This window comes from Ornithodoros turicata, chromosome 4 (genome assembly GCF_037126465.1).
Source record: "Ornithodoros turicata isolate Travis chromosome 4, ASM3712646v1, whole genome shotgun sequence".
Taxonomy (NCBI): Eukaryota; Metazoa; Arthropoda; class Arachnida; order Ixodida; family Argasidae; genus Ornithodoros; species Ornithodoros turicata.
Window position 1 is genome coordinate 61,183,227 of NC_088204.1, and position 25,059 is coordinate 61,208,285.

Genomic DNA, 25,059 nt, shown 5'->3' on the forward strand with positions numbered 1-25,059 from the left:
TTACATTTTCAATTTCATTTTCGAAATAAATTTCATAATTTCGAAATATCAAGCAGTGCAATGTAATGAAAGTTCAAGTAGGGTTCAAGTAGGGGTGACTGGGAGTTGTCTTATCAGAGCAGTGTTTTATCTTGCACGAGTGCCCACGATATTTCGATTATCCATCTCTTAGTTTCCAAGCTGGGCGACAGCCTCGTGTACGTATACAGCCTTCGGAGCAAAAGATGAAGGTATCTGCCTCCTGGCAACACCAATATCGTCAGACGAGAGATCAGCTGCGTGATTTCCCAACAAGGTGTCGAAGCTATCTATTCGCCGCATCAATTTGGGCAAGACACTCCCGTGTGCGTGCCGAGTTTCATTTGACACAAGGGGCTCGACTTGGACGGTCCTTGCTCCAATTTACGTGATGTCGTCTGTAAAGTACATGAGTGGCTTTTCGGATACAATGGATTGGCGTCCTGTTGAATTTGTTGACCTTCCTTCCAACCGGTCGTGTTCTTTATGTCACGTGGTATCGAGAAAGGTGTTCATCCTGGAATGTTCCCACGCACTGTGCAATCACTGCTACCAAACAGTTCTGCGAGGCAACAGACAATGTCCCCTGGACGGAGGACCGATTCAAGAAGACGAAGTTCAAACGTTCGCATTCAAACCAAGCCATCTTAAGAAGTAGAAGATGCGCTGTTGCAACTCCGGTCATGGATGCGAATTTCTTGGCGTTTTAGACGAAGTGACGACTCATTTCTTGAAGGATTGTGCTTTCCACGTTGTGACGTGCAACACATGCAATGCTGCGATCTTACGCAATGGCATCGTCCGTCATTACACTGAACAACGGTGTCAGGCAGCAAGTTATTCAACGAACGACGGAGACCTTGTAGGAATCAACGGGAGCATTGTCGAGACTGAAAGCAAGATGAACGCTGCATTGGATGCTGCCATGGAAAGACTGTGCGCGATTGAGACGCAGCTCAACGTTCACGTTCTTAGCATAGAGAGTGCAAAGCGAGGCATATCTGCGAATGGGCGGGCGTTAAGCAGACTCCTCGACCTGCAGGAGCAAGCATCTGGTGCCATGACGCAGCATGTCGAAGAATTGTCGAAGCGCGTGGATATCGGAAAACGTGTGTCGTCGGATGTTCTTTCGGGGGGCACAGTAACGTCCGCAGAGATTGTTAGTTGTACGTCGTCCGCTGGGGAGAGCAGCAATGAGGTTGACGACGCCGAAGAGGGCAGAGGTGCCTCTGTGCAAGACTCACCCGATCGATGTGCATCTGACGCTACCGACGATACGAATAAGGTTGAGGAGACCTTAAAACTTGTGCTTCAGAGTTGCGAGCGGATTCATTATCTCGAAGGAATGTTAAGCGAGCTCCAGATTTGTAATCGTTTGAGCAATAGCCTCGCCTATTTTCACATTCAGGACTTTGCCGATATCGAGAGAGAATCGCTGACCAAGGAGCTCGTAACTCGCGCCTCTGATGTTTTCCAGTTGTTTGGCTACTCTGCTAAACTGCAAGTGGAAACCACGAGACGCAACGGCGTTACGTACTTGGGTGTTTTTCTCTGTCTTTGCCACGGTCCAACAGATTCTTGCTTGAAGTGGCCCTTTACGTTGCCTTATACCGTGATGCTGGTTCACCCAACTTGCGAGAAGAACAATATTGAGCATCGCGTTTGGAACCACGAAAATATAGACGGGTGGAGCCATTTTTCCAGGAGGCCACTGGGACATTCCAACAGGGGCCTTGGCAGGTCTCTATTACGCAAGCTAGAAGATGTAGCTAAGCAAGGTTTCGTGCACAACAACTCGATAACTGTTGGTGTAAGAATCCTATAACATGTTTATTCTAATGTGGTGGCGGCGTTTACATTATTGTACCGCATTGGTAAATTCGTTCGGCCTTGCAATGGATAATGACAACTCCGGACGGGGGATAGGAGGATACTCATTCAAAATGTTGTTATAGCTATCAAATTTGCGAAATCCATCCACACTGACGTAAGACAATAAACTTGTGAAGGAGAAAAAAAAAATCCAATTGGTGGTTTTCAAATGGGTGACACAAGACTACCGATCATTTGTGCGTGTTCATAGGTTTCTAAGAAGTGGTATCACAAGAAATAAGGAACTGACACGATTTGTATTGTTGGTTTGAATAAAGTTGACATTTTGTTTGATTGAAAGATAAGTTTTCGTCCCAAATTTCCAAGGTCGTCCTCTGCGTCCGTCCTCTCCGTCAGTCTAGCGTCTGCGTCGGTCCTGGGTTTGGTACAGGTGCAGAGGCGATCGAATATGCTTGACGTAACTGTAAAAGGGGACATAGCCCCGCATGAATATTGGAGACCGACTGGATAACTTTATTAACACGGTGTGCCCTCACTGTCACTGTCCAAATTTCCTATCGCCGTTGGCGGCGAATCTCCCCAGTCATCATTTAAATAAAACTCGTCAAAGCAAAAATCATCATCAAAAACACCATTTAAATAAAAATAAAATTGCTGTTGTTCTTATCTGCTTTGCATCGGATTCGGAGAAACGCTTTCCTCATCTGTGCTTGCGGGTTGCTAACGGGGGTTACAGGGACCCATTCCCGTTTATGGTGCTGTCCACACGTACACTTTTTTCACGGATGAAAAATAATACTAACAATACAAAAAAGGAACTCTCCGTTCACAGGGGTCCGGTCTTCACTCTGAATTAGTGATGGGCAATCCAGTCCACTTTGGTGAACTCGTTCGTACAGTTCAGTTTGGTTTACTGAACCGTTCAAAAGATTCGTTCTTTCGTTCATCTTTCCGTGACGTCATAACATCATGTGACCAATCTCAACGGCGAACCGGCATCTACTTATCTGCAGGGTTGTAGACAGTAACTGAGTAGGAGTTCTGTTTTGTGGGCGAGTGTGTTTCATGATGGTGTTCGTACAACACATTACCGCGTTAAATCTGACAGTCACCTGCCGGCCATATTGGTCGTGTGTTGCAATAAGTGAATGCATGTTTATTGGACCGTCTTTCGCTGTCATGAAGAAAATAAACAATTCATTCTGCAGCACTGTAATTCTCTCGTCGTTTACATTTTCTTCAGTCCGCTTTCCACTTGCTTCAGCCTTTTGGCAGGGCTTTCTTTGGTCACGCAAATTCACTTTCGTAGTTACTTTTTGGTCCCTTTCATAGTAGTCCATTCTTTTCGCCTGCACCTCGGCCCTGAACTAGTTCAAGCAGGGCAACCCTCTCACATTCTTTTCGCCATGGACCTCTCATGTATTTAAGAACTTGTGATGGACCGGTGCAGCACTTTTCTTTCGAAAAGAATGAACTTAGTCTACGGGAAACAGCGAGACTCACTGCGACCTGTTAGTAAGAATCGAAAGCCACCCCCGATCGAGCTTGCTTCCCACTCGAGGTAGTGTTTCCGCCGTTCCCGGCGATCGAATGAATCAACATGCAACTATTCCGGTGCGGGCGCCATCTGTCGGCATTCCTCTGAAGCTTGAATGTGACAGGCCACCAGCACCAGCTCGATTGTCCACACTGAGAGCTTACCGGTTTGTGATTGGCCAAGCCCCACGATCTCGGATGAATCGGAGAGCGCTGAAGGCGAGTCGCAAAGCCGGGGATCGAAGAACGATAGAGAACTCAACGAGTCAACTGAATCGAAGGAGTATGAGAACGAGGAGAACCGTTCACTCGTGGGCTGAATCGAAGAGCAACGGAATCGTTTGCTCTCAAACGGCGCACTGGTTCTTCGGTTCTCCGCGACTCGCTGCGTACAATTGCGTTGTTCTTGCTGGTCTCCTTTGGAATCTTAGCGTTGGTTCACTACGGCGTGTCGATGTCGAGCTTTGTGGCGGACGTCGTATGGGTGGAAGTATTCAGAATCAAAAATGTGTTTTCTGAGTTTTTGTTTACGATCGGCTCACTCTAAATATCGCTGGTGATGATCTGCAGTCCATAAATCCAAGTTATTTGTCAGGTATACCGGAAAAGGCTCTTTCTGGCTAGTATGTGAGATGGCGGACATGTTTTTCATGTACGTATTTAGTAATGATCAGTACTTAGAAATCTTAAACCAGTCCCCTGGTGCCTGCCTACTTCGAATTTGGCGCCTCAGTGGCTACGGTAGAGGCTCCGCATAGAAAACTAGTAATGATCAGGGTCACTTGACCCACTGGCGTCAATGATTCGCGAACGAATCTTGCGAACGAGTCCCTAATGTTCACTGATTTGAACGAACACATTAGAGCCCTTCGGGCCGTTCGGGCCACGCGCGCTGAGCTTCGCCTGGCTAACTACTTCAACACTGTTTTACAGCGGCGAACATAGATGGCGACACGCGCACCATCGACTTGAGAGCGGAGAAACTAGAAACTGTGAAGCGAACGCAGGCGAAACCTGGCAAAACGAGGACGAGTACGCGAACGAGTACGATCGACAACAGTGAATGAGTTCATTCAGTTTGCGCCCGGGATTCGTTCATTCCGAACTGTTCATTCGCGAACGACACATCACTAGGGTGCGTCTACTTGTGTGTGTGTGTGTGGGGGGGGTATGTTTCTTAAAAATGCGTCCACTTGGCTTACTCACAGAAACTTGTTATTATTTCGCAAAGATAATGGGTATAAGATTTCAGAAGTATTTGCGCACCGTCTTTCACCATTACCAAAGCAACAGCGTGTGTACGTCAGGAGGGGAAAAACAACGCGTGTCATTAGCACAGACCCAGACTTGGCGTAGCGCGTTTCTAGTAATTGCGTTACTTGTAATCAATTACGTTCTTGAGTAATTTTTCGAGTAATCAGTTACTTTACCGTCAAAGTAATTTAGGGAGTAGTCAATTACTTTTCTGAGTAATCGATTACTCAGTAATTGATTACTTTTCCGGCCGTGAAGAACTTATCTTTCAGGTGTTCTTCCCTCTCGTGCGGTCAGCCTTTGTTGGACCGTTTTACTATAGCAAGCGGAGGTCATTTCAGGGTCTCTCTCCCAAATCTCTTCCTATAGCAGCGTGGTGGTAGTACCTGAAGGCTATGGTCTCACTCCCCTCTTAAAAAGAGGCAACTTTGTACCAAACCTGTAGCTCTCATTTTCGTGTGTTCGTGGTGGAACTGGTGCCATTCGGAAGCTATGATTCTTGACAATGAAAAAATGGCTAGGAAGCAAACGAGCTGGTGAAGATGATGCATAATGTAAAAAACCCCGAGACTAGGGAACACGAAGGGACAGACACAACACGAAGTCTCAATCATTCTTTCTTTCATTCTCAATCTGCGATTCTTGACTCGGGGGGACCGTCTTCCGATTTTCGGCCAGGCATGCGGTTTCGGCGCCATAAGGCCTGGAACATGCCAATATCTCCGATTATGGGTGGACTTCGTGGACTTCGTGGGTGGACGAAACTGGCGCAAAAGGGAGAGCAGATAGCGGCGCACAATTTGTTGCGTTGTGTCGTTCAGTGATACGTAGAGGGTGGACCGTCTCGCTCTTATTGATATATGACGCCGATAATCCGGAAGCGCGTTCAGAAAAACATGAAAAAATGCCTTTCTTTGGCTTCCTGTTTCAAGGTGTTCTAATGTCACCACACTAGCCTAGAAGTGGCAGTGGATGGGCAATTATGCGCAAAACAATTACTGAAAATTTCAGCATGATTGGAAGAGCACAGCGCAGGTTATTACATTCCGAAACATTCCGACCAAACCGAAACTATACAGGATTTTCGGTGGCCACATTGTGGCGGAGTATGTAACTACCGTGTGATCAACTCCAGCATTCTGTGAAAGGTGGCGCTTGCGTCACTTGTGTTCGTAACGTCACGTTGGTCGTCTGCTGCGCTGGCTGTGCTGCGGGACGCATTTATCTAAGCCGTTTTGACAGGTGCTGACTGTCGTGCTTTGATTTGAACTGTTGATACTGCGGTAGGCTGCACGTTCATAGTATCGTTGCTGCTGCCGCTTCGTACAAACTGGAAACGCGCGGCAATGACACGGCCGTGCAAGAATCCTCGGAAACCGCGGAGTTGCGGTCAGAAATCAGTCCGCAAGCTGCGTCGGCGGCTGGCGAGAGAGAAGCGGTAAGTTGTAACCAAGTGATTGTAACTTTGTACTGGTGCAGTGCGCTTGCTCTTATTTATTTGTTATTCTCTGTAGGCAATCCAAGCTGTGGTCTTTGCCCTCTTGTATGGTCTTAGGCATCAGCCCCAAGAACACACATGGTCCTCAGGATGTCCCCACAGTATCATCGTGTCCTCGTCCTTCGAGGTGTATCCCCAGAACATCCTAAGGATGACACTCGCGGACTGTCCGTGAAGAGTCATTCAGGTACGTCCTGTGCCCGTCCCTGTGGGTAGATAGTGGGACGAAAAATATTACTTTGTTTAGTTTACCAGCCCAGACTCCCTAAACACATTTGTTTTGTTTTGTTTTTCTTTTTTCGGCCGATCCCTGGACCCGATTGACATTCTTCTGAAATAAAGGGTGATCTAGCGTAAAATTATCTGCCTCTTTAAAGGATGACTGTCTATCATACATGGATCATTCCTCGTGGAAATGGACAGAAACGCGCGATTCTGTTATACTGCTTTTGACTTGCAAAGGTCCTACCTAAATGTCTCAAACCAAAATGAGTAAGAAACATAGACTTTGCAGTGATGCAGAGCTAACACATCAATCAATTCCTCGCTTTTAGTAGTTTTTCTTCGCGCAATCGAAGGAAATATGGACAGCTCACCCTCTGTTTTGTGTCGCAGACGAGCATGGCTCTCGAATTTATGGAGGGTCGCGTAATAAGCAATAAACTGTATCTGTTTCTGCTTCGGAATGGCGCTGCCGATAACAAGGTCGTCGGGGCAGTACCGCTTGCGATGCTGTTCCGGGAAAGAATTTTTCTTTCCCCTTTCGGAGTGAGTTTCTCAGACTTTTCTCCGCGTCTTTTATATTTCTGTCTGCTTTCTTTTTAAACCGCTGCTAAGATGCATGGAGTCAGGATGCGACAGTTTTCTGTGCAATAACGAAAACATTGATATGGGTTCGCCGACGAGTTGGGGGCTATTTTATAAGTGTGCATACTGAGAAAGGGATATGAATATTTAAAAAAATGGTGCATCCTAGGAATGCTCTAGCACTGTTCTCAAGAGGTCATCACGTAGGATCTGTGGATGATCTGAGGATACCATGGGGACGCTATATAGTGCCAAAATGACATGTTGAGTATGATTTGAGGATCAGATTCACCATCCTGGGGATGTCACCCCCGTCCATGCATGATACTCTTAGGATATCCCAGGGATGACAGTGTGTTGTTGGGGAGTGGTCTTAGTCTAGTGTCATTGCCTTGACTCTGGGGACAAGACTGAGAAGCACCTGTATTACGACTCTCCCCCGATTAATTTTTTTTTTGATAGTCTGAGGTACAGCACAGGAGTGAAATGGTGAGGATGGACAACGTTCTCTAGGTTTGGAACTATCTTCTGCTGTGTATCTCACTTCGATATTTCATTTCTGCCCATGAGAGCATTGCCAAGTTTTTGTGCATTTTGACTTTTTCAGATTACCACAGTGGTGCCAACTTTCACTTGCGGCTATCCAAGAGTGTACGATGTGATGCGGTTCAGGTCGACCCGGATGTTATCATAAACAATATATGCATTTACCAATTTCTAATGGCTGTGTTCCATCTCCTCTTTTTCTATGTTTGCTACAGTTGCCTCACTGCCTCATCCCGTTGTTTTACCCTCGCCAAGCGAATGGCCGCTTCCGCACGAGATGCTCATAACCTCCGAACGCTCATATGCACCGAAAAAAAGTTGGTGGTTTTGAGCGTTTGGTGGAAATGAGCAGGAGGGGAGAAGCTGCTCATAAGCACCAAACGTCCAGAACATCCGAATGCTCATATGTACCGAAAGGCGGGCGACCACAAAGGCCGGGTCTTCCTCTCCCGCATTTGGAACAAGGTCATACGGTGAGAAAGGTGGAATGAATGGCGATTACCAAGGCCGCTTAATGTGTCAGTTTGAAGTTTATGTAACAGCTTGGTCCTGCTTGTATGTACTATGTAGCCAGAACGAATAGCGCCTTCTCGTTTATGGATTTCAATTTGAGCTTTATTTTCATAGACATGGAGGTAGCCTAGGACAAAAGACTTGATTCTAGCTCGAAAGGCGGCTCCCAGGGCTGTGGCAACAAAGAGCGTGGTCCCCTCCGAACATATGTCCGGGTTCACTTACAGTGCAGAAGCTGGAATACGATATTTATATAGGGTTTATATTATGCATACATAGGCCTGCAGTGAACATTTGCGCAAAACCCTTCTTTCGAGCCTTGTTCTTCGCAAGTTGGTTAATCAATGCGCCAGAGATATGATAGTAGTGTATAGATTAACTCTGCAGCCAGGAAATGACGTCAAACAGGAAATGACATCATCAAGGACGTATGACGTCACTCCAGGCCGCAGCCGCTCCGCCCTCATATCAGTGAGGTCAGTGGATATGATAGTTAATCAGTGACGTCACATAGTTAATCTTAGTGATATGATATCAATGATAAGATTAAGTAACAACAATGACGTCATGGTGAAACACACTAGGAATCGAACTTGGGTCCTTTAGGTTGTCAGACGAGCATCTTAAGCCACTGGGCCACGGGCTCTACATGTTTGCTTGCGTCGCTAATCAGGATAGAATTGTGTGGGGTGGAGACGTCGTTTGATTTCTTTTACGCCAGGTGGTGTCATGGGGAGTTGAGTTCGTTCATCTAGAGATGGCAGCACTTCCAGCAAATTTACCGTCGTTCAACAGCACGGAGGAGAAGTAAGGAGACCGAACTTCGCTGAAAAACGACGTCCCAATTTATCGAGTCAATTGTTGGCCGCGGCGCGGCGCTCGCGTTCCCTCCGGTACTAGCTCCGCGAAATCGCCTGCACGGCAATGCGCCGTTTGTGCTCGAATACTCTACTAAAAAGCGTTCAAAACGAATGTTTCTTTGATAAGCATAAACAACGGTGTCTCCAGTAACGAGTTAATATTTTCTGGTCAGCTACAATTATTTTTTCTTTTCTTTTTTTCGGTTTCTGCTACCTCGTTTTTGTCTCATAGATAGAAGCTACCTGTCCGATAAAAATGGAATCGGAAATAAGAAGAAAAAAAAAACGAAACTTTAATACGTAAGACAAACGACTTACATTGCCAAAGGTGTAGTGTCGAATGCCTCCGACAGAATCCTCTGTCGCTTCTCCACGGCCGTCTCAGGTATCGTGCCCTTCTCTCTGTGGTGCGCGCGTACTTTGACCGCTGCGCTAAACGCTCACATACCCCAAAGGAAGCAAACGTTGTTCCGAAAAGCCACATTTGAGTGGTATGGAGGAAAGAAAGTCAGGAGGGAAGAAAGAAAGTTAGAAGCTGTGTAATCGAAAGTCGCCGGATGCGATCTTTCCGGAATCGCGCGTTATGTGGGTCGTTGCATAAGCTGGGACTGAGAAAGTTTTATCTCCGTACGTGTCAAGCAGTTAAGAGACCTTTGTGTGTGTGAGTGCAAGGAGGGGCGGGACGCTGTGATGATGGGACACGGTGCGGTTCCGAAGGTTCTGGCTCTTAGTTTCTTATATCTTGTCATGCATGCCAATCGCTAGCTTTTGGGAACTGCAAAATAAAGTCGGGATCTAGTCTCTAATTTATGTTGACGAACACTGAAATCTTGAACAACACATTACTTCTACATTATACACTATCGCTTTGGTGTTCAGTTTCAAGTTACTTCTGTACAAGCATGCTGCTCAAGTGTTGCACCGGATATTTTACCACCACAAAAAAAAAAAAAAAAGGAACAATAATGCAAAACCACCAATATATGTGAAAACGATGATATCGTCGATATCGGCGATATATTTATCGTCGTTTTCACAATGTACCAGCTCACCTGCACCCTTGCACTTCTACCACCAATATATACCTGCCAGAAAAGCTAAAAAGCCCTAATTCCAGTAGATATGGGATTTACTCCCCCGGTACACCAAGATGAAAATCGTCTTCGAGAAACAGGAAGTGCGTGCACTGAATCCTGTACCGCGCGTGTGCAAAACCTGCGACAGAAGTGCGTTCTGGTAGCTTGGTATTAAATTCGTGTATGGTGGCATGCGAAATATGTAACTCTCTATCCCAGCGGATGCATCACAATTGAATTACGACAAAAGGTTCCTGTTTCTCAAAGCGTTGTGCATACGCGACAAAGCTGTCGTGCAACAGCTAGAATGCAAATGCGGATTAACCAGCCCAATGACATCATTACCATACACTGCGAGGTGTTCCCGGGAACTAATACTCATCAATGCAAACCATTATCAATGGTGGTCGTGCGTTGGCGGTGATGTAAATACGCGTACCATCCTGTACGATGTCGGATAACAACCTTTGTGCTTCTTCGGGTGTCGTGTTTTATCGCAAATAAAAAAAGAAAAAAGAGAATAGCTTCTTGACTGCGAGAGCGCCACGCTTACGGAGCCATTCAAGCCGTCCGGCCAACGCGGAGCCCCCTTCACGGTGGCTTCCCCGATTCTAAAATAAAAGCTTCTCGCTTTGCACTAACAAAAACTGTAGGCGAAAAATTCACGGAGAGATCGTTCCTTGATACACGATAAGCGTGTTTACGTATCAAAATATTTTTTTCTGCTTCCACTGGACACACAAGTACATCTGAAAGAGTGCATTGCAGCAACCTGATTTCAGAGGAGCAAGTACCTGACGGAGCGCGAGCGCCGCGCCGCGGCCACAATTAGACTCGAGGAATCGAGACCACGCTTTCTCAACGGCGGCTCGGCAGAGTTCGTTCTCCTTACTTCTCCTCCGTGTTCAACAGATGGCGCTACCTGCGCCCCCAAATTTTATCTGACATTTTAAACAGATGGCGAATTCACTTTTGCCTCAACAGATGAAGCTATGACGAATTTAAAAAATTCCCGCCATTAGTCCATTAGACTCCTCACGATGATTTCGTTCAAAAAAAAAAAAAATTACGAAGCACTTCTACGTCAGTTTCCTGTCAAACGGCTCGAGTGATGTATTTCTTAGTAACACAAGGAGCAAGTTTAGAATGAAACTCGCTCACTCAGTGCAATTAGATCGAAAGTGGCAGGTTGCTCTGACTGAGATGAATATTCCATTTGCAATTAACAATAGCACGAGGAGAGCCCCTCCTCGATACTGTAAGCATGAGACAGCAAGCAAAATGTTGGAGATAACATTATTGTAAATTTTTCTACATCCCTAACGAAACAGTAAAAAATAACGAGTATAAAAAAGAACAAATTCATTCGTTTTTTCATGACTTATTTTTATTATAACAGTTAGATCACAGTTATCTTTCAAGTCTATAGTCATTTCAAAGAATGAGCAAAGCATAGTGCTACTCTAGTTTACAAAACACTTGAGCTTCGTTGACATTTGGTCCACTCGTACATCAACTGTCTGACCTGGCTTCTGTACCATGGAGTTGAAGACGGCTGGATGCTATGAACATTGAGTAAAGCTCAGTCTCACCAGAGAGGGGCTCGCAGTGACGGCAAAAACATACGGATTTGACAGGCAGACCACATGACTGCCCCCCTCTCTGGATTCGACGCTGTGCTAGGAGTTCTGTTGAATGTTTCAGCCATCTTTATGTCAAGGTTTTCTTTCCCATACTTTTATTGACAACTTCCACGTGACAACAGCGTGCCTTGTAGACGTCATAGACACTAATCACCTCTTTCCGCAAACTCATCGCTAGCCTAATCTCACTTCGTTCCGCTTGACAACTTTTGCGCATTCGACATCGTGTTACATCTTTTCCTTCCACATGATCGCTCCATGCATATGTCTTCGTGTTACATCGTTGCAGTCAACATCCTCGTTACTCACAGTCCGCAAACTCTTCGTTAACCTTTTTTTCTTTTTTCCTTTGCAAAGTAGAGCGTGGGTAGCACTTTCGAAATCTGCTTTCGCAAAGGAAGAGATCCAGCGTCGTCTGCTTTTCATCACTTTTCCGAAGAGAGGCGAGCATGGAATGATAGCGACACATGTTAAGAACTAAAACAAAAAAACAAGTTGAAACGAAATAGTAATGTCTTCAAAGAGTGCTTGATTATTATGTACATATTTCTACTCACTTAAAAACAAAATAAAATAAACTAGTGATTCTCCGATTAAATCTTTTTATTGAGATACTTTAACGACAATATAACAGCCCTCTTCGACAGCGTAATTCCATATCCAGAATGATGTTGGCCATGTGTTCGACCGAGTGTGTATACATTTTGTGGGCAGCGGTGAACTTTTAGCTCCCGATCCTCACACAAACAACATACTTCTACACATTCCTGATCGTAAAAGGTATGACTGACATTCACCAATCTCAAGCACATCTGTAGCTGTTGTGTTTCATTGTGTGTGAGAGTAACTCCATAGCGTGTTGGAAGACCAGTCTTGTCCCAAAGTCGTAACGCCAGCAGTGATGCATTAGGAGGACACGTATGGGCATAAACGTATTCTTCCAGCTCAACTTCTTTGCTACAGTTACCTTGTCGAAGTGAAGATGATGACTTCGTTAACTCAAAAGTTACTATGACGAGAAAGAATATGTGACACAGAAGACAAAATAGAAAACACACCCTATCCATTTCGCTCTTTTATGATGAAGTGAGAAAGTCTTAGTATTGAGGATGAATTTATTTCTTATTGACGATACATTTTTCTTATTCACAAACATGTCGATTTTTCAAAAGGTCCAGAGTAAATAAAGTTATGTACTTGGCAGTTGAATGGAATCCATGCTTTATGGCAGTGTCGATAAAACACGGACTCTTTGTAGCAAGTTGCATGGCATCGAAACGAGTCGAATAGTCAAATAGCTCACTCATTTGCCGTGACTATTCGGTTAGTAAAACGAAGGATGAACTTGTTAAAAACGAATCGTCTGTATGAAGCATGGAATACATTTCCTTTGCAGCTTCCCAAATGACTTGATTTGGAGGATTATTCGGTAGAGCTCGAAACAGCACAATGTTCGTCACAATTTGAAAAGCTTCCGCTAATGGCGTCCTCTTGACCGTTGTTAACCCACAATTTGATAGCTGCTTCCACGAGGTATGTTTCTCATTACATGGCAGATGGAGTTGAAATATGTGGGACCTCCTATTCCATTTACCGCATTCATCTTCTCCTTTTTCCGATTGCTCTGTTTCGTCGTCTGTGGACCATGAATCGCCAGGCTGGGTTTCAACGTCGGACCATGCTGTACTGGTAATTTTTTTTTTCAACCGAGGTAATTTTCTGCTATCCACTTCTTGTCCGCAGTTCCACTGAATCTAACTAAATACTGGAGCTTTCCATTTCTAACTCGTCTTTTTATAATCTTTTCTACTTTCGGTACTTCTCTCACTCTTACCATTTCACTCTCGTAGAAATTACCAATGATATCTTCATTGTTAAGGTCACGCAGTAGGTATGTATTAGGATAACCTATTTTGATTGCTCTCACCGAAAAAATCTCTTTCGTAAATGACTGTAAATATCTCTTTGTTAACTGGTGTCTATATTTGGCAATTCTAACGAGATTACCAAGATTGTAACGTGGTTTCTTTGGGGCTTCAGTTGGGGTGGGATAAAGTCTTTCTCGGAAAATGTGCTCGTTTTCTTTGGTTACATCCACAGGTCTCGCAGAGAGAGTCCTGTGCACTCGATTGTTGTACGCTTTGATTACTTGAGGTAGAATCTTCACATAACGTTTATGACCCTGATAGGTAAAGATACGGTAAAGTGTAGACACAATACTTCGCTGACATCTCTCAACAATCGCACATTTATAAATAGACATAGAATGATATAACGTTATGCCTTTTCTTTTCAAGAACTCTCGCACTACCTTGTTCGTAAACTCTGTTCCTCGATCACTATGTACCAGCCGTGGAGTACCGATCCTCTTAAATGCAACTTTAAATGCTCGAAGAATCTCAGGAGATTTTTTATTGCGAATGGGTACAACAGCGAGGAGCCGGGAAAAAGCATCTATACAGAAGAACAAATAGCGAAAACCATCATTTTGCCCTTTTAGAGACTGCATGTCCTTTAGGTCGATTTGGAACATTTCCTGCTTTCCGAGTGCAATTATTTTCCGAAAGGTCTTGGGTCGCTTGTACTCCTTATGTAAGCTGTAAACATCACTTGTCTCCAGATATTTAGCAACTCTGCCCTTCTTTTCACCGATGGCTTGAGCGAGTCTCTGCACTCCACCAAAACTGCCGGCATGTTCTGGGTCGTAATAGGCGGCCATTAGTGCTTTCTTCTGCTGCGAACTCGAAGAGCGTCAAGGGATAGATAGGCATTTATTGTAGCTGACACGTCTCCACTCATCCAGGAAGGTTGTCTGTTGTGAAGTTCATACTTCAGCTATTGGACGAGTGTGGCACAGCACTGTGAGACAATGGACGAGTGTGGCACTACCTTCCCGTGACATATAACTCTTCCGTACTCGTCGTAAGCTAGAACAGTTGTTATCAGTTTGAGTATTGCTAATACCTTTTTATGATGCCTTGGAGGGAAGTGCGACAATATGGTTTCATCTTGAAAATAGTCTTTCTGTTCCTCCTGCACAGGCTTCAATATGGGCTCCATGTTAGGTTTCGGCGGGCACGCTTTGCAGCACGTGTGATTGCTGGCGAGGCACCTTCAGGTGTGCTTGCTTCACTTGTAACAGGCGATGCTCGACTGCTCGATGCTCCCGTTACTCTGTGTTTTTTTAAACGATTTGGATGCACAATAAGTGTTGGTAGCACACTATGTTGCCGAAACGTTGCCCCAATGTTTTCTTCAAACGTTGCATAAACGTCGCTAATGTCCTCTCCAGGCCACGTTCCAGCAACATTGCTAGACAATGTTGGTACAACATTGCTGCAACATGACAACTGCAACATTCCACGTAAGGGCAACGTTATGACAACATTTAGGTAATATTGGCAAGAGGTTGGCGGAGGTATTTGTGAGCTATTTATTTATTTATTCTTCTTCTCCTTCTTTCTTTCTTCGTTTTTTTTTCTTTTTTTTGCGTAGCACCACAGATGCATACTGACGTCAAGCGCGCCACTGGCAGCTGACTTGAGCTCCGCAAATCTCCGCTTCAGTTACTGGGGTTGGGTTAGGGGCGACCGCTTGGGTATCCCGTTTTGATATAGAGGTACTGTCATCAACCAGTAGCCTCTATTTGCGAACAGGATGGAGCATATACTAAATGCGAAGTGTTGAAGGGCATGCTCATTAAGTGTAGCAGTGCGTACAACGTTTGCAACGGTGACCAGGATGTATCCTTGAAGTTAGCCCGTGCATCTGCAAGACTCAAGTGTACTCAACAACATTTTTTACATCCCTCCCTGTCATATACTGTGTTTTTAATTCAAGCTTTCGTCTCTAATGTGATTACCTACTGTTTGGAGCTGTAAAACCGGTAGATTTCCTCTGTGGGCAAGCGTGTTATGCAGTGTCATGTTGCTGGAAAGTCAATACATAAGGTTCAGGAAACGTAGGGCCACAATGTTCCTCCAGCGTTGCTCTGCAATGTTGCATGAACATTGGTGAATGTCAAGTAACGTTGGTCCACTTCTGACAATGCTGCAGGAACGTTCGGCCGCAACGTTGCTCAAATGTTGACCTTCCATGTTGCTTGAACATTGATGAATGTCAAGTAACCTTGTTCCACATTTGGTAATGTCGCAGGAACATTGCGAAATGTTGATAAACGTTGCCCCACATTGGACAACATTCCCAACATTGCTGCAACGTCGAGGCCACAATATGTGCTACTATAGGGTAGTTTGACCAATAGCGGCAAGATGCGATCGAAGTAAGGAGGAGTTGGAACATTTCTCGCTCTTGAGACAAGATAATAAACGAGATCGATTATATTACTATTCTCCAATGTTTGACCGTCAACGATTACTTCGAAGGTTTGCGCATTCCAGGAGATTGTTGGTTGTAGAAGTTGCAGAAGTTGGTTTGCTCTGACCCTATAACCACTACTCATAAAACCAACAATTGTGTCACTTTTCTCCCCCTCCTCGGTCTGTGTTCCTTCTTCTCGCGATCCAGGAAGTGTTTCGCTTGTATGTTGTTTTGCAGCTCTACTTGAATGTAGCAAAGAGTGAAGATACTGAATTATCTCTTTTGCCTTGATGTCATCCGGTTCATCTTTCTTCAATATATTTGGGATGTGATCTTCTCGGTAAGGTACAAGTTCGTATTTCTGCATCGATTATACTCCGATTGCTTTTGCAATCGCTCTTCCACCCAATGAGGAGATGAGACCCAACAAAGGTGGTAATAGAAACTGCAGAAAACCACCTGATTGTTGCAAGATCTTTTTAGCTTTCTTGACCCCCGTTGCGTCTCGTTTTGCCAAAATGCGAATTGATGCTGCGTAAGGTTTTAATTGCTTTCTTACTCTCAGAGTTACTGTGACGTTTCCTTCACAAAGGTTCATACAAATTTCTCTGACCGTATTCAACTGATCCTTTGTAGCATGCTCCAAAAGATAATAACGTTGCTCGGGTGACGTAGTTTCTGCGAGCAAGTGAAGAAAATGAATATTCTTCTTTACACGTTTCATGTTTTATATACTATTTGGCGATGATCGTCGGGAAATATGTTCGTCCACACTCGATAGTGGTCTGAACAATTTTGAGACAAGTCAATTACGATGTATGAATACGGTTTCTTACAAGCATCCTTATATATGCTTGTCAATAAGTCGCTTTTGTTCCGTCCAAACAATTGTCGTGAAAGTATTTGTAATTGATCCACAGTTCGAGCAGAACGACATAGAATTAGAGCACTGCTATTGAACTGAATACATCTATACAGAGGATCATTAACAAATAAATATTGAGTAATGAAGATGGCCGAACAGTTGAGATGGTGGCATCCAGCTACATAGAAGTTACAGATTTCTTTTAGCCTTTTCTTGTCAGCCAAGCAATCGTCAAATATGATTAAAGAATTTCTAACATCCTCCAGGTTAGTGGGAATATCTTGACTGAAAGTTACCTCGGGAAAATCGTCAAAAATAGGTTGCTTGTACAAGTATATGTATAGTATACGATCGAAAGGTTTATCGAAGACAGTGGCTCTATGCTTGATCAAACGTGTAACGAGTGTCGTCTTTCCACTTTGACTTTGTCCAGATATAGTCATTGAGACAGGAGTGATAAACCTATAAGGTCTAACCTCAGTCATCTCTTCCAAGTAAATGAAGACTGGTATAAATAGCACATTAACATAAGACTTTTACTCTTTTTTTCTTCAAGCATGTGTGTTTTTTATGAAAACGATAAATGGCAAACAACACTTAACCTTTATGCACTCCTTTAGTTTGTCAATGTTGGATATGGGAGCTGAGAAACTCATATCTGTATATCTTGTGCAGCAAGTCAGTGTAGAATTCTCAAGTTCTAGCACTTTCAGTTTGTGCAAACATGCAATATGAGTCTGTGACTGTATCTTTTTTTTCGGAACAAGTCTGTTCTAGACGGTTTTTTTCTTACTTTTTCCTGTTCAAACTTGTCTAGACATGTGATGAGCACGTGATTGGTTACGTCAGAGAAGGTAACCAACAAAGTCAAACATGTCTATGCATGCACTGTTCGCAAAGCGCTATATAAGACTGCCCTCCATGACGATTCTTCGCACAGATCCTCACAGGAGGAAGGGTACGTTACACTTTTTTCCTTTCGCTCCGATATGTGGGAAAGTGTGCTTATATTTATTCTTATTTTCAGCTTCACTCTGTGTGTAGAAAAGAATAAGTGAGCCAGAGTGAGAAGTCACCACAAGAGAAGGTATGACATCTATTTTGGATAAGCTCGATAAACTCAAGAAACCTGGAGATGGAGATATTCAGAAAATGAGTACCCTACCGAAGAATGAAAAGCTGGAGGTCTTGGATTTGCGAAAGATTGACACGGTGTACGGCGAAGCGGTCTATGTAGAAGTGTTGATGGAGAATGACAAACGTGTAAAGTTCTACCTTCCTAGTCGCTTTAAGCGTTTGACAAAGGATGATCTAGAGGAGATGAGACAACTGCCAAATCTTAAAATTGAGAAAAAGGAGAGATTCAAAGATGGCAAGAGAGTTGCTTCGCCCGACATTCTATTCACTCATGGGAAGAAAAAGTGATGATACATCGACATATCGGCAGCTCCCATCCTGAGACACTTCTCTCCACATCATGGTGACCTGTCACTTATGTCCTCAACACGAACGTCGGTACTATGCATCAATAGAGGGACTCCAAATTCATCTGGCAAACGTTCACGAACTCCAGACACCCTGCATACCATTTTGTGAGACTCTCTGCACACTACGGAACTACACGAAACGCTTCGAGTTGCATCTACATGACAGAGACGAGGCGGGGCATGAAGTGACAACGTTTTTTCATGAGTATGAACACTATCTTACTAATGTATTGCGACACTTTGGATTCCCACTGCGCTACTTCACATTTCTTAAAGTAGAACTTGGGCGACATACGCCCGATGAGGAGTTACGACTTGAGGTTCATTTTGTACCTTCTAAAGTGAGAACTGTTTGGTCAGAGGGAGATGTACTGCCTTCAATTGCACAGTCGAGTAGTGAGATAGCACAAACATTAGAAAACTTAGAAATTCAAGGCTCCGGTTTTTTTCTCTTTCGCATTCTTGCTTGTATTCTAAACATTGGACGTTTGGCTCCTCAACTAATTGGATGTTCCCAATTTGAGTTACCGAGTGAATTGAAACGAAAGTATCGTTCCCTGTTGAATGTGGATTACGGACTACATGAAGATGAAGAGAACATTTTTTGTCTTCTCCGTGATTGCTGGACTACATCCTGCCTCGCATCACAGGCGGAGGGCATCTTCCTACAGACCATACATAACACAGTATGTATTTCCTGATACATTTCCCGTAGCTTTCCCAAAAGATGTAGAGATATTTGAGAAACGTAATGAAATTAGCATTAATGTGTACGCGTACGAAAAGGAAGAAAACTACATTTACCCCATCAAAGTTGTTGATGAGGAGCGTCAGAAACGTGTGGACTTGTTACTAGTTGACTCTCATTTTGTGCTCATCGCAAATTTTAATGGATTGTTTGTTCCACGTGGACAATTTCATTGTAAAAGATGTACAATGGGCTTCTGCTCAGAGGGAAGTCTGAAGTGTCATTTAAGTATGTGTAAGCAACAGAAAGTAGCCAAGACCATTTACCCAAAGAAGGGAGAGACATTAGCATTTGCAGGGGAACATCTCATGTCAGAAGTTCCCTTCTACTGTGTGTATGACTTTGAAAGTGTGCTGTCACCGTGTCTGGATTCAGGAAATGTGTATGAAGATCACATCCCCTCTTCATTTTGTCTGTTAGTGATACGCGCATCCGACTCATATGTCCTCCAAAAGCATCTGTATCGTGGACCTAATTGTGTCGCTGTCTTTATGGAGCTACTGCACAGACTCCATGACGACATTTTGGAATGGATACGTACAATTGCCCCTCTAGAAATTACCGCAGAAAACGAGCAGCAGCATGCCACAGCAAGTCACTGCAACGTTTGCCAGGAATCTTTTGCAAAGAAGCAATAAGTTCGTGACCATGACCATGTAAGTGGAAAATTTCGACAAACTTTGTGTAACACCTGTAACTTGAAGCTGAGAGTGCCTCCTAAGATTCCAATCATTGCACACAATGCCAAATATGACTTGAGTTTTCTTTTGTCTCACTTGCATTTGCTTAAGAAAGTAGACATAAAGGTGATTGCCAGTAGCTCCCAAAAATTCAAGGCTATAGACGTTGGCTCTTATCGATTCCTAGATAGTTTAAACTTCTTGAATGCAAGTCTCGAAACATTAGTGAAAAATCTACGTGAGAAAGGTGAAGACAACTTTCGTTGTCTTCGTCAATTTTTTCCAAACGAAGAACACTTTCAACTAGTTGTTCGCAAAGGAGTGTTTTGTTACAATTTTGTCACCACTTTCGAAGCCTACAATGAGCTTTCTCTACCTCCTCGGGATCAATTCTTCAACACTTTGAATGGGACAGAAGTAAGTGAAGAAGATTATTGTCATGCACAGAGGGTCTTTGAAAAATTTCAACTCCGTAATCTGGGAGAGTATTCAGACCTATATTTACTCACAGACGCACTGCTTTTAGCAGACGTGTTTCAGGGCTTTCGTAAGTGGACACTTGACTTTCACAAGATCGAACCTTTTCACTTTGTGTCTCTGCCCGGATTAAGCATGTCTTGCGCCCTAAAAATGAGTAAGGTAGAGCTAGAGTTGATTAACGACCCTGACGCGTACCTGCTGATTGAAAATGGCATACGAGGAGGTATTACACGGTGTTCGCTGAGGAAAGCGACTGCAAATGTACCAGGAACAGAGCAGTTTGACCCCAAAAGCCCAAGTAGCTTGATCCACTACATAGACGTTAATGGGCTTTACGGTTCAGTAATGAGAGAACCACTACCTTACGGAGGTTTTGAGTGGCTCACAGAGGATGAAATTACGAACTTGGATATAACACACCTCCCAGATGACGCACCTATGGGTTACTTCCTCGAGGTAGATCTAGCATATGACAAAGAAATCCACCAACGTCACAGAGATCTGCCAGTTGCCCCTGAGAAAATGTCAGTTCCCTATGATCTGCTGTCAGAGTATCAAAAGGAATTGATGAAGAAGTTTCACCTTCCTGAGAAAGCTACCGATGCAAAATTACTGTTGACATTATTCGACAAAGAGAGATATTTTCTACACTATCGCAATCTGCAGTTGTATATGCATTTGGGCTTGCGTCTCACCAAAGTTCACAGGGTTCTAAAGTTCAATCAAAAGCCCTTTCTCCGATCCTATGTGGACTTCAATCACGATCTTCGAAAACGAGCTACGAATGCCTTCGAAAGCTCCCAAGCTAAGATTGCAATTAATAGCGTGTACGGACGTTCGTGTATGCAGGTTAGAAAGTTTGTAAACTGTCGTCTCACAGTAACCGACGAACAAGTGCTCAGACTCCTACGCAAACCAAACCTAAAGGAGTTCCGACCGCTGAGCTCTCATGTTATCCTCTTCCAGTTCTCTCAATCTGTGCTCCGCATGAGACAGCCACTGTACCTAGGATTCGCGATACTGGAACTGTCCAAGCTGAAGATGTTTGATTTTTACCACAACCACCTTCTTCGTGTAGCTCCAGATACTAGACTGTTGTATATGGACACAGATTCCTTCATCATAAAGTTGAGTGAAGAGAAAGCGCTTCTCGAACTAGCTGACAAGCATCTGGATAACTCTAGCTATGACCCCGATCATCCGTTATATTCCGCGAAAAATAAGATGGTTCTGGGAATGTTTAAAAACGAGATGCCTCGTGATCACATTCTCGGTTTCTGTTGTCTAAAACCAAAACTGTACGCTCTCGAACTGAGTAGCAAAAAGCAGTACAACCGTGCGAAAGGTGTGAAACATTCTGAAGCACAGAAGCTTCTTTATTCCCTGTACACCGACGCTCTTGAGTATGGCAGAATACACTCTATTAAACAGAACCTGATCGTGCACAAAGACAATGTAAACAAAAGTGTCTCAGTGACAAAGATTGCTCTCAACCCTTTGGATACAAAGCGTTACATTTGTGCAGATGGAATTGAAACGTTCCCTTTTGGTTTTCACACCTAATCATATGTATGCATCGGACAAGTGTAAACAAAGATGGAAGCATCAGGATGGTAAATGATGGAAAAGCCAATTACCATCAATATAGATGTTACCCTTTCTTTATTCTTGTGTTTTTTTTCTAACAAATGTTTAACACTAAAGGAGTGTTGATTGTACATATCTTCATTTGACTTATTCAGTGCACCTTTTTTCCTAAGCTTTTTATGTGAATGAGAGAGTTGTCACTTCCTTAAATAATGAAACTTTTTCAAAGTGTTTGCAAAAAAAGCGGAGTATGTACTTTGCAAAACAGCTTGTTTCAGTTCTCTTGTTTTCAAAGTGATGATGAAATTGTGACTGTATAATACTTTTCGCCATTTTTGTGAGCTGTCTGATGTAATGTACCCTACTTTTCTTGCTAAGATGACTAAATAAAGGCTCTTTTCTTTTCAAAAACAAATTTATTCACTTTTAGAGTACACTACAACATGACATGTTATCTGTTTTTCGTGGTATCTGTTTACTGGTATCTGTTCAACCTATCATTGAGTTTAAAGTTGGTGTGTGAGAACCTCCGAGTACACTCTTCAAGTAGAAACCCACAGCAGAGAAGACTACCTACATAGAGACAATAAAGTCCACATGTGGCTGAGCCGTATCCCTGAAGTCGTTTCCTGTTGTAGTGAAATGAAGATGCTGGGTCATGAATTTGTAGAACTCCTTGTATAGTGGTCGCATTCCGTAGCTATCGAAATAAGAAATGCTCCTATCGTTAGAGATATGGAATAGAGTCCAGTGTTCTCCCGGGGAAGATCTTGGAGCTGTATTCACCACATAAAGACCCGGTCCAGCTTTTTGCAATGCAATTTCATCGCGAGCGAAAGTTCCACGAAAGCATGTCCTTGTGCAATGGTTCCGAGCAAAAGCTGCATAAAATTCCCATTCTTCCATTTTGATTCGTTTATACGAATTTAACGCGTCTGTCTTTGTTTATTTCCAGAACACGAGGTGTCTCGGAAACAAAGAGCACCGTGACAGCTTCTGTAAGGTTAGCAGCAAATGTCAATGTGAGACGACCATTAGCTTGAAGCACTGGACTTAGTGACTGCAGTTCCACATCCGGTGTGAGGTGATAATAAAGCATAAATGTCTCTTTTGCATATGCAGCCGGAGCTAGAGGCATATCCTTGCTCTTAAGTTTGTGAAGCAAATTCATGTATCCCTTTGCATAGATGTCTCGTTGAAAGTCGAAGTCGTTGGTGTAGTGTTGACCGCCAACGTTGAGCACTGCTCTTTTGAGTTTAAAATTTTCAAGCTTAAAAGGGTTCCGTTCTCTATGACCCTGATATGCTTCACTCTTGACCATCAATACGGTCAACTTAGAAGGAACTCGTTCACTATAGAGATCATCAAATATCACCTGAGATTGGTTTGGAGCGATTGTCCTATACTTAATCTCTAAACCTCGAAGAAGGTATGTGGCGGGTGTCGTTTGAAGTCTTCTTTCAATGCCAACGAGTACGCTTGGAGAAACCTGCACACGTCGTTGGTAGAGCACAATTCGAGAAAACTCTATTGTATGCTTTTCAGTCTCGCTGGGACCAGAGAGGAGCCTAAATTCGTCAGTGCATTGTCTTAGCACCACTCGTATATCGGTGTTATTAAGGACAAATTTCTCTTGCTGACAGATGTCGCTAAAGATAGGAGAATAAAGATCACAGAGAGTTGATGAGTTGATCCTTTGGTGCGTTTATAGCGTGCGAAAAGTCCTTTTGCTTCGTTGGGGATAGCAAAATTTTCAGATTCTCCCACTGGATCTGGTTCGTAAAGCATTGCAGACAAGGTGTGAGTTTGAGTAACATTGTTTGCATTTGTAACAATGTCCAAGTAAGAACGATAGGCATAATGTTCGAAATTAGATACCAGAGTCGAATTAAGATAAATGTGGACATGATGAAAGAGAGAAGATGCAAATGCTTGTACAGGAATAACGTTGTCATTTGTCACTGTACTGCCAGTTGTAGTCAATGCTGCGTCTCCATTTTTACGCACAACTCTACATTGAATGTGTAAGAAACTCGACTGGAGATCAAAGAAGCCGCCACCGAGACCTGGAACATTATATTCAATCACACCGCTCGAGGTAGGTGCAGAAATGGGGAAAAACTCCACATATTCTGACTTCTCCAGAGAAAAGTTTGTCGGTGGAACAGAAAACAGGTCCAACTGATTCGTTGTGCAGAAGCAAGAATTTTTATGTACTAAGGCGATGGTAGACATCTTTTTTTTCCTCAGGTGAAAAAGTCAACCTTTCTTCGTTTCTTCGTTGGTTTTACTGATCGATCAATTCTGTTGCCCTTGTTTTTATTACGTTTCCTACCCTTCCCTCTGAGTCTATGCAGCAACTCGTCACGAGTTGAATGGATGGTGCGACCAACCCCTTTCCTTAGTGCCTCTCCAAACGTTGTTCCCTGTTTCACTTCCTCCGCTATGTGATGTCCTGTGTCAAGAAGTTTCTGACCTACATAGGGCGCTACTTGTTTAGTCAGTATAGGTATAAACCGCTGCACCAACTCAGAAAAAAAGCCAGATCCAACTTGATAAAGAGGAGCTGAGTAATGTGGCAATGGTTGATCTCGTTTACCGCTGCTGAAATGCGATATACGACAGGGTGTCTGAGTTATATGCATTTTCGAAAATGTAATGTTACTCCCACACGACCAGAACCAGCAATGAAGGGAATGAAATCACCTATCTCGTTTGCCAGTTCGATTTGAATGCTAGTCAGCTCCTTGACAGTCACATATTTATAGTAAAGATTTGTGAAAGAGTAGGACATAACCTCATTCCGACTCTGCAGTCTAAATGGGAGAAGTCGAAGAAGGGGTGCGGTTATATCACCTACAGCTTCACTTTCGATGATATCGCTGTAAACGAAAATGTAATTTTGCGCTGGGAAGAGGCAGACCTCACGCTGAGCAACTGTGAAACTGGAGAAGGTTGTTCGTTTTCCAAATCCAAGCATCAGAGCTAAATATGGGTGAAATGTAACGTAACCGTCATTGCGACGTTCCAGTTGACAAACTCCATTATAGGGATTGTAAAATATGAGACGAGCATCTTCTGGTAGGTGTAAGTTTGCTCGATATGCGTGATTTATCGCATCGGCGAGGTCCTTCCCTGACTCATAATACCCTTCTGGAACTTCGTATTTGGTTGTACGTGAACGATACGTGATTAGGGTGACTTTCTCTTCAGTGTCCACCTGATATTTCAATACTTTTACTGGCTGGCCTTCATCCAATTCCGAAGAACCGATAATCTTTTCAGGAAGGCCAAGCTTAGCAGAGAGA

At 43.6% G+C, this 25,059-nt stretch overlaps 1 protein-coding gene across 1 annotated transcript; it reads left to right on the forward strand.

The window, feature by feature from the left end:
- The first annotated feature begins 275 nt into the window (after positions 1 to 275).
- LOC135393267 (uncharacterized) lies at positions 276 to 2,195 on the forward strand. The gene has a single exon (XM_064623745.1). It carries the CDS (start codon positions 680 to 682, stop codon positions 1,841 to 1,843), a length of 1,164 nt encoding a protein of 387 aa, XP_064479815.1. The 5' UTR covers positions 276 to 679; the 3' UTR covers positions 1,844 to 2,195.
- Positions 2,196 to 25,059: the final 22,864 nt, after the last annotated feature.